The following is a 12,876-nucleotide window of genomic DNA, read 5'->3' as shown; positions in this document are numbered from 1 at the left end:
GACCCCAGGCCTGAACTCCCACACGTTGCCGAAAAGATGCTATTCTGAGTGTGAGATCTAGTCATCAATACTTAAGATATTTCCGTCAAGCCCTTTCGTTGTGGAAGCACCGAGCTCACTGTCTGAAGACGTAAAGATGCCCGGCTATGACTCATCTGTTTCCAGGGAGCAGGAGCCAGACTCTCAGGTCGCGGGGGGGTGGGGGGAATGAGCAGGAGGAACAGTGGGCCCCTGAGAACCACCCCTGGAGGGAGGTACCCAGTTAAGAAGGGAACGATAATGATGAAGTTGATTGCTACTCTATTTTTTAAGCTTTTATTTATTTATTTGAGAGAGAGAGAGTGCGTGCAAGAGAGAGTGAGCAGGGGGAAAGGGAGAAGCGGACTCTCCGCTGAGCAGGCTTGATCCCAAGACTTTGGGATCACGATCCCAGCCAAAGGCAGATGCTTCACCACTGAGCCACCCAGGTGCCCCGGTTGCTGCTCTTTTTAAGAAAGATGCCAACTGAAGGTCTTTCCCACTTGTTTTTCACACTGAGCTGACAAGTTCCAGCATTTTCCTGTTGATGTTAAAATTTGGTTATTAGTGATCTAGATCTTTGGGGCCATGCAGCTGGGTCTCTCGAACACACACACACACACACACACACACACACACACACACACACAGTCATTTTCTGTGACTGAATTAAATAACTCCCAGAAAGCACACCTTCTAAACTTCTGCTTTGGAATGATCTGGACCATCTACTTCGATCGTGTCAGTACTATGACTTTCAAATTTCCCTCCTAACTTTGAGCTTTTAAAGCTCGTCCCCGTGTGTGTGTTATAAGGATGCTGTAAGATGATGAAGTGCTCGGAATGGATGCCCTTCGTTTGTAACTGCCATAAATCTCCGCCTCTCCGTGCAAGCCCGTGCACGATTGATCACTTTTTCTTTCAAAACTCTTCGATGCTGTAGAAATGATATGCAGGCTCTTCTTCAACCAAGTGATTATTTAAAAGGGATGAAATATGGAACAGGGTTTTCATCTTTGCAAAAACAACGTTTAAATCTCCTGATAACAAAAGTAATGGCATCTCCACGTGGACACTTAGGAAAATATAGAAATATACAAGTAAGAAAATTTATATATATTTCATTCCCTTCTTTTTCCCATGCAATTTTTTTTACATAAAACTATAATGTTTATCAACTTTTACAGCTCTCTTTTATTACATAACATTCCATCACAAGCAATTTCCCATGGCATTTAAATTCTTTGTAATCTTTATTTTTAATTTCTATGGAATACGATGCAGTTGTGCTTACCATGATTTACTTGCCCGAACCCCTTTTAAAAGACATTTGGATTCTTTCCAGCTTTTCACTGTTGTGCATGACACTGCACTGAGTCCTTTGGTTTCTGGTAAGTGCATGGAAAGAGACAAAAGTTTCAGAACAGAGATGGAGAAAAGCTCCAGTTCTTCCATCGGTCTCAAAACGGTCTTCCCCTAGTGCTACGTATCAGAGTGAACTCACACATTTGAAAGCACTCTTACATGCATGACGAAATGCCACTAGGTTGACAGATTGCTTAGTGGTGATGATGATGCTGGACGTACTAAAAAGGAGTCAAGCATGCTTGCAGCTCGTGCGGTGGGGACTGGAGAGAGGATCTGGGCAGACAGGGGGCCAAGGAATCATCTGGCAAACATAGTTGTGGGCTGCAGAGTGACCACGGAAAAGGGAAGAATTGTCAAGTGGAGAAAAATATAGATTTCAAAGCCACAGGTTGGATTAGATGCTTATCCTTTCGAGAAATAAATTGCTACAGAAATGGATGCGTCCTCATCCCAGTGGCTCAGGATCTGATTTCTCCGACCATCTGCCGCTTATCTCTTTCTTCCTTCAATTTATGAAATGGTGCCTTTATAGTAAAATACCTTAAGGCATAAATATAAAGTTAAAAACAGTCAATAAAATGCATAAAACTAGGAAAGCGATTACCAGACTCACACAATCATGTCTGAAACATTTAAAAAAAATCAATATCTTAAAGCGGCATTTATGAGAAAAAATGTACATAGGCGAGTGCTGTATGAGGATGGTCAGGAAATGGGTGATTTATTGCCACGGCGAGACAGAAAATCCCACACTTCATTTGACCTTCTTCTGACCTTGAATGTTCTACGTTAAATGCAAGATTATTTTCTTTTTAAATCAAATCTTCTATCAGCTAATCTTATTTTAGATAAAAGATACCTTTCTTCCCCCCCACCCCCCCAAAGCTGTGTTCAGTTAACCCAATAGAAAGAACAGATGGAGGGGCATCCTGAAATAGCTTCATTGGGAAAGATATTTGATGTGAAGAAAGTGATCTCTCTCTTTTTTTTAAAGTTGCCCGGCTTTAAAAGTAGTGGGCCAAGTCGGGGACATCAAACAGATCCTCTGTCTCTTCTCTTTTGTGGCGGCCCAGCCCCAGAAGAAGAGCAGGACACAAAGTGCTACATTGTAGTTTGCCGTGGGCCATCTCCCCCACTCCGAATGCATGTGTGGATGTCCTGACTCCCAGCACCTCAGAGTGTGACTGTGTTCTGAGCCAGAATCTTTAAAGAGGTCACTCCGGTTAAATGAGGACATTAGGGTGGGCCTTATCCAGTATGACCGATGCCCTTACAAGAGGAGGACGTTAGGACATGGTCACACACTGAGGGAGAAAAATGTGAAGCCACGGGGAGAAGACTCAGAGGAAGCCAGTCCTGTCGGCTCCTTGATCTCCGACATCCGGCCTCCAGAACTGGGACAAAATAAAATGTCTGTTTTTAAGTCACCCAGACTGTGGCACTTTGTTCTGGCAGCCCAGAGTTTTAAGAGGTTGGAATTTATCTGTCATGATTTAATGGATTTTGATGAGAAAATAGGATCTGATTAACAGAACTTCCCCTACAAGAGTAGGATTCGTGTTTTGACGAGCAAAGCATACAGTGTTTCCTTTTTAATTTCTCTCAGTCTGTCGGTTGGGGCTTTTTCCAAAACCGAGTGTAAACATCTCAGGAAAAAAACCGCAGTAAAATGTAACCAGTAATCCCAGTCCTGACAATTTGGTTGCCTGCTTGGCGTTCTCTCCCACTTAACTCCGTGGGGCCAAGAACTTGCCTCCGTTTCCTGTAGTAGGAGCTCAATAGATCTGATGAGTTCATGGATAAATGGGTTGATGAGGACTCTGTGCTAGAATGACAGAATTTACATCTCGAAAGCTTCCGTTTACAATGACAAGATTTCAGCGTCATTGGGTATGGAACAGGCCATTTCCATTTGTGTAATTCAAATAAACACAAATGTGTTCATTGTAAATACTCCCTCACTCACCCAGAGGTTTGAGTCCACCAGACATCCTCCGATTTCTGCTAAATCACAGAAAGAGTCATACCCTGCCGTGACGTATCAAGTCCATGTTTTGGGAGGTATTTTTGCGTCCTTCCTAGTTTCTGGTTTCCAGAACTTCCTGGTAAGGTGGGGGAGGTAAACAGACTTTCCTTCAGGACTGGGCTTCTACCTGCATCTCCTCCCTCAGGAACAGCTTCAGGACTGAGTTCAGATGGAACTCAATTCCCCCGCTTCAGACTTGAGTTCAGATTCAAGTCCTTGTTGTTCTTCCTTCGTCTGTTTGCATGTGATGGACTCAAAGTCCGTTACACCAGCCAGGCCCAAGGCAAAGAGATGGTGGGTGAATCCCTATCCTATCCTTCCGGGCCTCTAGGGCCTCCTACACTGGCGCCTGAAACCGCCAATGGGGCCCCAGGGCGTCCCTCCGGCATGTGCTCAGGGAGAGACTCCAGGAGGTCTGAGTCCTGGCCTGGCATTCCTTCTTCCCTATCTGCAGAAAATCACCTGGAAGGTGGTTAAAAACAGAGCTGCTTGGCCTTATCCCAGAGATCCTGATTCACCCTAGGTCTAGAGGAGGGGAAGGAAGGGTCCAGAAATCTGCATTTTTAACTCTCCCTGCACCAGGTTTTTTTTACGTAAGTGGCCACTGGCCCAAACTTGGGGAAACATTACTATACAGTATAAAATAAGACCAACACAGCACACTTTCCAAGAGGAATATTTGCTTTTTCTTTCAAAGACCTGTGTCAAAGGAATTCCTACCAAGTGCAATTATGCACCTGGTAGGATACGCGGGCAAATTATTATCAGAACTAAATTTAACGAGTGAGGGACTGTGTACCGAGTCAAACTGCCTGGGGTAGATGCCAGGTGCCTTTCACTGTTCTCCATTGTAAAGCACAGCCGTGGAGAGCCTCCTAGAAAGGAGAGGGAGGTGCCTCAGAAGCCCCTGGGGCTGCTTCACCTGCCTGCTATAATCACCCCAGAGGAGAAAATGGGATGCCTGGCCCCACCCCAGGGCTTCTGATGCCCTTGGTCGGGGGCTGAGGTTCTACAAGCTCCCACGTTGTTAGTGTAATGAGACACGCTGAGGGGAGACGCTCCCATCTTGAAAGAGGCTTCAAGCAGAGCCTGGCACTCGCTAGCCACCTGGGAAAGGGTAGCCCGTGATAGTCAGATTTTTTTTATAAGACGAAGGGACATTTAAGACGACTCTCTTTCTTCTTCACCCATCTCTGGGTATCTTTTGAATTTGTAACTTCCCATGTACCTTAAAAATCTCACCGAGTGTCAGGTGATAGGGATTTTGATGAAAAACAGGACAAAAAAAAAAAAAAAAAAAGGAAAAACTGAGAAGTTGACCACCTTCCCGTGGCTAGGAGTCAGAATGCAGTGCGCCTTGGCTGCTAAGGTCCCATGGGCCGGCCGCCCATCACATGTCCAGGTGGAGGAAAGCATGACCTTAGTGGCATAAGTGAGTGCTAATCCTTCTCTGAAGAAAAGAAAAATTTGTGCTTTCGCATCACATCTAAGGAAAAGAGAATGATTATCTCTTCTCAAACACAAGCCCTTCCCCTCTTTCGAAAGACCAGCAGCTGGAGGTTTTCAGAGTGGGCTCACTGGACCGCCTGCATCTGAATCACCGGATCTTGGTTAAAACGCAGTTTGGAGCCCCAGCCACAGGCCTACAGGATCAGAAGCCCTGGAGCCCCGGGAACCTGTAGTTGTTAACATTCCAGGTGGTTCTCAGGCCCATTATGGAGTGAGAATTCCTTCATCCTTGCCGAGCCTCAGTTAAGCCTCCAGGCTTCTCCTGAAGGCTCTGCTCCCGGTGGGGCTCCTGGTGAGGGTTGAGCTGTTCCCCGGTTATTTCGGTTATTTCCGGTCTTGTGCTGTTCCAGGCAAGAGTTTGTTTTAAGCAGGTAGAATACTGAGATTCAAAATGGGGGCCTGCTACCCTGGGAGCATTCTCCGTTCAGCCGCCCGTGTGGCTTCCTGCAGTGTCTTACACATACATGTACAAAAAACAAAACCAGGAGGAAACAACTCGTCCTCCCGGTGCTGACCTGGTCAGAGGCTTTATTAAAAGTCTCAGCACACTGTTTTGGACACACTAGCAGTTTACTGTTAGGACACAGATCTGCTGATAAGGGAGCATGGAACACCTCGATCCCTCTACTGGACAGAAGCCGTGGCTGTGCCCCTGAGCATTGAAAGGCAAACCACATCTGTCCCGTCCAGCTGCTTCCTGATTCTGATTCTCCTGGTCTCTGTGTTAATTTAGTTCAGCCTGGGTGTTTGATTGCCTGTGTGCCACTACCTGGGATTCGACCCCCACCGTGGCAGGCACGGGGAGCCACTGAACCCTACTGTGAATCAGCAAAGGTAGAGGATTGTGTTAGGGGGTTGGGGACGTAGGCAGAGAGGCCTTGGCTGACCTCACCACCAGTGCTATCTCATCTCCCACAGAAGCCCTTGTCCCAAGTCCCAGCCCTGCTCCAGAATTCCCCTTCCCTCCCCCTTGAGGCTGTGGACCTGTTTTCAGGTGCTCCCAGGCCTGGTGAAGGTGATTATTGGAATCTGATGGCCCCCCTCGACACAAACATCGTTAAATAAACCGAGAATAGACACCCAGCGCAGAGAACCAATCCCTGGGTCAGAAGAATGCTTCCAGGTGGATCCGGGTTTCCCGCCGTCCGAGCGCGCGGAGGTGGAGTCAGCTGCGGGGTAGAAGGCCTCGGCCGAGCACAGGGTTCTGGGACGTCCTCTTGGCCCTAGAAAGGGAGTTGGCTGCCTGCCTTGCGATAGGCCGTGTGCGTAACTGCCGTCTTTTCCCGTTTGCAGGGGACTCTGGCATCGCAAAACACAGAAATGATCTCCTCCCTAGACATCTCACAGCTGATTGATGAGAGTAAATCGAAGGTGGACCGGGCCGCGCTGCTCGTGCCCTGCACCCCGGCTCTGCACGCGCATCCGGCCCGGCCGTCGCGGGGAAGCCGCCCCGGGGTCTGCATCGGCCGCGCGTTCGGCCTCCTCCCGGGCGGGCTGGGCACGCCGACGCCGGCCGCGGGGCCAGGACCGGACACGGAGCCGCCGCGCAGCCCGAAGCCGGGCAGCGGCCCCCAGAGGGGCTTCGCGTCCATCACCATCACCGCCAGGCGCGTGGGCGCCCCGGCCAGCCCCGCGGCGTGGGCGGCCGTGCGGGACCCGCGGTGCCCCGAGTGCCGGGCCCAGGGCGCTCCGCGTCGGCACCAGGGACCGTTCGCCTGCGCGGATTTCTCCAGAAACGGCTCAGTGATGAGGCTGAGGGTGCCCGAGACGGACCCCCGGCTGTGCGGGGGTCCCCAGTACTGGATCGCCGATGTGGACAGCCGGGAGAGCAGCTTTCCTCCGGGCGCCGCGCGGTCGGGAGAGGGGCCGCTGGTGTTCAGCTCCTGCGTCCAGGTCAGGGTGACCCAGCCGTGCCCGAATTCCACTTACTATCTAGACCGGTCCCTCTCCGTCCCCGTGGAGCAGCCCCAGCTTGCGGGCCCCCAAATGCACAGGTCGGTCCTGTCGCTCAACCTCAAGTGCAGTTCACACGGACCGACAGCAGATGGCGCAGGCGGCCCGGCTAACGCGGGGCCCCGGAGCGGCGCCGGGGAGCCCGCAATCCCGGAGGGAAACCAGAGCCCTCTAGGCCCCCGCTGGAACCCAGGTCTGCATGGAAGCTTCTTGCAGGAAATCCCGTCCTTGGAGCAGGTGCCTCTGGGGCCCCGCACCTGTCCTTGGAGGGGCTCACGTCTGTTGGAAAAGCAAGGATTCTCAAGTGCGGCCGTTCACCAGGTCACTGGAAGAAAAGGGAGAGAAGACTACAGGACCACGACCGGTGGTGGGGGCGGCAGCCAACTGTCCATCCACATTCCCGGCTGGAGTTACACAGCAGGTGAGTGACAGTCTTGGGAAGTGGGGCCGCCAAATACAGACCCCCAGCCGGCAGGTCGTCTGTGCGAGTGCCCCCCGCCCCGCCAAGGTGGACGGTGAGTTTCTTCTGCATGACTTATTCCAAGAGGCCGTTCTCAGAAGCATCCTCTCTCTGCTCTGCTCTGAGTTGGCCATTGGCAGGTATAGATTCTGAGGGACCTTCCCTCAAGGTTTTGTTTCCAACAATAGCTCCAGATCCTGTAATGTCATGAGCAGGAAACTATGGCCCCACATGAAGTTCTTTTAGGCCCATATGACTCCAAAGTAGGGAGAAGAAGAAAAAGTGCTGTCCATGCCCAGAGGTTTCGTGTGTCTTGTCTGAACATCTGGGTGTCTGGAAGGGTCCACAGTCCTGCTCTGCTTTGCCTTTCCCTCCAACGGCTGGCATTAGGGATCGCTCTTAGAAATATTGTGTAAATGGAGTTTACGGGTCTGGGGGGCGATGGTTCGTAATTATGGGAAATTTTCAAAAAGAGGCGAGTTGGCAGGGAGAGCCAAAAAGCAAAACAGCAGTTTTCTGGGGCGTCTGGGCTAGAATTTGTTGCTGTTTTTGTCATTGCCAGGACAAGGCAGACTTCCCAGGGTGAGCAGCCCTGGGCACCCTTTACCTTTCTTAGGAGACCAGGAAGAGGGAAGCAGGGCTGAACCTGAACCCAGATTCCTTTCTCTGGATAAACTTCCAGTTTTCAGTTCTACTTTCTAGAAGAGACTGTGATTTATGAATTAGTGACTTTCCATTTGGGGGAAATATTTAAAGATAATAGCAGTAAAACTGGAAATGCAGCATACGTACAGTAATTTCATAGTGTAATTTTTGTCCATTAAGGCTTTATTAATTAATAAAAATGACTGTAAAACATTTTAAGCTATAATGTATGTAGAAATGGTCAGTGATGTAATTAATTTTAACAAGTGTGTATATATTGAATGCGCAGAGATTTTTAAGGCAATTTGACCTGGCTTTCAGGTTGATTAGACCATTGAAATGCCTCGGAGTCCTACAAGACTTAATGCAAAAAAGGAGGATGTGAGTCCTTCTCAGTGTTGCAAAGATGGGCCTCAGTCTAGTATTTTTAAGAAATCGCTCAAGTCTGCCACTCTCTCTTCCTCATCGATGAACATTCTGGAAATGTACAACCGACATTGTTGTATGCCTACCACCCCCACCCCCACTGAAGCCTATCCTCATCTTCATGTTGGGTTCCATGGTGTGAAATAATCATTTGGATTTACGGCACTTTGACCAAAGGATCTTTAAAAATCACTAGAGTCGGGTCCCAAACATTGATTTCAGAGGAGAGGAACATGAGCAGAGAAAATCCCCACCCCACCCTAACTTATTTTGGCTTTGGTGCAGAGAATATACTTGATTTTGATTTTGTGGAACGACTGGCCATGTAACTGGTGTTCTTAGGCAGAGTACTGAATTCATTCTACTTCCCATGGGCCGACTTCCCTCAGAATCACTCCAGATCCCAAGGATTCCATGAGGAGGATTCGAGTGGTTCTGAATCGTGTGGGTCATTCTATCACTTGAGGAAAGATATTCACCAAGGCCAGGCCACCTTTTTGAGAGTTGCTGATGCATGATTTTCTCGTGCCATTAGGGTGGACAAGACAACCCTAATTCTCGGAGCCTGTTTCCTCATCTGGGCGGCTAGAGAACCAGTGTGTTTGGTGTTCTCGAAGGTCCTCTCTAGCTTGAAGAAAGCTCTGCCCCATTTGCCTGAGGTGAATCTGTGAGGGGGAGTGTCCGTGTGACTGTGGGTCCTCAGTCGTCAAGCTCAAGACCACGGAAAGCTGGAACTCACCATTTTGGGCACACGCCTCAGATGCGTTCGTACACACACACACACTCACACAGCCCTCCCTGGACTTTCAGACCTTCTCACTCAGAAACTCATGGGCAATGAGATGTATTTCTTCCCGGTGACAAAAATGCCCTTTGTGTCCACACTACTGCATTCTTGCCTGAGATTTCTAAGCACGACTCCTGGGGTTTGACCACCACAGACTGTCCTGGGCTAACTTACCCAGCACTCCGAGGGTGAGCTTGCTGACCTTCCGTCCTGACACAGCACTCTAGCCTTATTGCAAGTACTTTCTGGAAGGGGCCGTGCTCATTAAAACTCTGAGGAGCTGTTTGTGTTTCCTGTCTGGCACTGGGATCTTGTGGGAGACATTCTTGACAGCCTCCTGTGGTTACACATGCTATTAGCCGTCGTCATATTTCATTGTTACTGAATCTGATTCTTTTTATCTGAAGGATCCCCAAATCCTGCATGAGCAGCAGCCTCTCTAGCCGCCTTGCTGACATTCAGCCCCAAGGGAGGTGCAGTCTGGAAGATTCTACAAACAGAGGCAAGGCAGTTTCAGTTCTAGTCATTAGGTCACCAGACAGGAAGTCCTATACATCGTATTCTAGAATGGACATGCACGCAGAACGGTCACTAAGATGAGGGAAGAGGGGAGACTTGCAAACAGTTGGTGCAGGGTCGATAGACCGTGTCTACCTCGGTCATGTCTACCGTGTCGCGTTCTAACGGACACACAGGGACCTGTTCTCTTTCTAGAGACTGAGCAGTTGCTTCCTCCTTTGCCCTTCTCCTCAGTCCCCATAAGTTCATTCTTTGTGTCTCCACTCTGGGCACACCTCCCGCCAGCACCCACAAGACGGGCATTGTTCAGCTCCCTGGCCTGCTCCGAGGAAGTGTCACATTGTCTTCAGCACTCCTCCTGCCAACGACCCCAGCAGCGATGGAGCAGGTCCTAGATGCCAGGCCCCGGCTGACGTCGGTCGTGTCCATCACTTGGAATCCTCCCTTCTGTAAAGACAGCATCATTATCCCTACTTTGCAGCTTAGACAAATGAGGCTTGAAGATGAAATGATCTCCTCGAGCCCACATGGCCATTCAGTGCCAGAGCCGAGAATGGTCCGTGCCCTTGGCTCCGGCCATACCGTGTGAGTGATGGCTCTAAGCAGAGAAGTTTGATTGGTGGGGACTCTCTCGGGGGTGGACCCCTTCTCCATGGTCACCACAATGGGAATGTTTGAAGACCACTCGTGGATGTATGGAGTAATAGTAGTCTCTGGTGGCCAGAATCTATCAGGAGAGTGATGTATACGGTGAATTTCTAATTAAATGTAATAAGCCACGTCCTTTAGTGTACAGTTAGGATTTATTGCTCGGAAATCCTTCCCAGCCTGAAATCCCATTCTTTGTGCTGTTCTGTGGGATGTGCAGTATTGGTCCAAGTCGTTCTCTCTCTGCCGGGTGTTGTGTGCCTAAAACAGCATTGACTTTGATACATGACTTATTGCTGGTTTCATCTGGCATCTGTGGCCTAGATCTGAAGCTTTCCCCTATTTCCAAGACATCCATGGAAGTTCATTAGATGTTTTTGGAGAAGAGACTTACGAATGCACTTTTTTGATTTGCCCCAAACATTGATGTTCTGTGATGGGCTCTCTGTCTCCCTGTGCCCCGGCCAGCATTTGGGCTGCTGGTGGCCTTGGTCTGAGAAGTCTCCAGTGGAGCTTAGTATCACTGGGGATCAAAGGTGTGCGTGGCTGGAGAGGACTCCCTGGAGAGGAGTGACGGGACCCCCTGCAGGTTCACGAAGTGACCACTGTGTCTGCCAGTGTTCTGATGCGCTAATCTAATGCAGGTTTAGTGAGGCAGCTTTATGTCCTGAAGAAAGACCTTCCATTGCTCAAGGGAAAATGACAGACTCTCTGCATACACATGCCTACCAGAACAATCTGCATTAGGCTCTGCTCCTTCAGAACTTCTTACTAGAGGAGCCAGAAGACATTTGAGGAGCCCTTATTTTACAAATAGGACTTTTCTTTAATGATCTAAAACTGAGGTCTGTGAGCTTTCTTTTTGGTAAAGAGCCTGATGGTTTCCATAGCAACTGCTCAACTCAAGCAGCCCCAGACAATGCATAAATCAGGGAGTGTGGACATGCTCTAATAAAACTTTATTCCCAAGAACAGGCAGTGGCCCGATTTGGCCGACTGGCTGAAACTGGCAGATTCTGAATCATTCATGCTCCAAAACAAACTTTACCCTGTTTGCCAGTCGCGCATGTGGGATCCTCTGGAAACCCAACTCTGAGGTGGAGGTTAACGGACATTTATTGGGGAGCAGTCTTGGCCTCCGTATATAGGAAGAGAAAAAAAAAAAAAAAGCAGCAATAAGCAGAGGGAGAAGTACTCTGTGATGCAGTCGGGGGTTAGCAAGAAGTTTCTGAGGGAGAGGGTTTTAGAGCGATTCTTGAAGCACAAGTGGGGCAGCCTTCGTGTGCCAAAGCTTTGAATCGTGGCACTTCGGAGTGGTCGAGACGGTCCTTACATCTTACCCCACGTGGTAAGTGGGGCCATGAGGCTGGGCGGTGAGCTTGGATCACAGTCATGGTCAGGGTTAGGGGCTGAGAGACCAGAATAAGGATTTAAAACTTTATCCTAAGTGTAGCGCGATGCTGTGATGCAGCGTATGTAAGAAGATGGTCCTGCTTCTCAGAGGGTGAGAGATGGAAGCAGGTGAGGCCGTTGCTGTGGAGAACGTGAGGGCTGGACTGGAAGCTGGGGAGGGAGAAGTCCGATGGTGGAATTCGCAGGCCTCGGGGAGTTGGTGAGCTCGAGAGGAGGGAGGCAGAGTGGGGGCAAGGTGGACTCTAGATTTCTGACTAAAGCATCTAGAGGAGGGCTGTTTCGTGTATAGACTATTTCTTAAAGCAGATTTAGGTTCACAGCAAGTTTGAGAGAAAGGTACAGAGATTTCCCACGTATCTCCCGTCCCACACACGCACAACCTCCTGCCTATGCACATCCCCACCCGAGCGGTTCATCTGACACAACCGGCGAACCTACGATGACATGTCATCATCACACGAAGTCCGTCGTTCGCGTGAGGGTTCACTCTCGGTGCTGGGCATGCTGTGGGTTGGAACAAATGTGTAATGACACGTACCCGCTGCTGTCGTATCAGAGAAGAGTTCCACTGCTCTAAAAACCCTCTGTGTTCTGCCTGTTCATCTCTCCCTCCCACTAACCCCTGGCAACCACTGATCATTTTACGGTCACCATGGTTTTGCCATGTCTGGAATGTTCTGTAGTTGGAATCGTTCGCTATGTGGTCTTTTCACATCGTCTCCTTTCACTTAGCAATCTGCATTTAAGATTCCTCTTTGTTTTTTCTAGACTGGATAGCTCATTTGTCTTTAGCGCTGAATAACAATACTCCATTGTCTGGACAGACCGGCCTTTCTCCGCTCACCTCCTGAAGGACATCTTGGTGGCTTCTAAGTTGGGAGATTAGGAATAAAGCTGCTATAAACATCTGGGCAGAGGTTTCTGTGTGGATGTAAGTTTTCAGCTCCTTTGGGGAAGCACCAAGGAGTGTGATTGCCAGATCACGTGGTCAGAGTATGTTTAGTTTTTGTTGGTTTGTTTGTTTACTTCTACAGAAAGCTTTCCCAGAGTATGTTTAGTTTTGTAAGAAGCTGCCGCGCTGTCTTCCAGGGTATGACTGTGCCA

The 12,876-nt window shown here is 49.3% G+C and overlaps 1 protein-coding gene across 2 annotated transcripts in view; it reads left to right on the top strand.

The window, feature by feature from the left end:
* The window catches only part of C4H10orf90 (chromosome 4 C10orf90 homolog), a 203,313-nt gene that overhangs the window by 136,361 nt on the left and 54,076 nt on the right, over positions 1-12,876 (top strand). For both annotated transcript variants that reach the window (XM_059395957.1, XM_059395956.1), the window contains exon 4: positions 6,215-7,295. In XM_059395957.1, coding sequence (XP_059251940.1) covers positions 6,215-7,295 — 1,081 coding nt within the window. The remainder of the gene's footprint in view (positions 1-6,214; positions 7,296-12,876) is intronic.

Source organism: Mustela nigripes, chromosome 4 (genome assembly GCF_022355385.1).
Source record: "Mustela nigripes isolate SB6536 chromosome 4, MUSNIG.SB6536, whole genome shotgun sequence".
Lineage (NCBI taxonomy): Eukaryota > Metazoa > Chordata > Mammalia > Carnivora > Mustelidae > Mustela > Mustela nigripes.
The sequence above is the reverse complement of the archived record's forward strand: the minus strand, read 5'-3'. Positions and strand labels throughout refer to the sequence as shown.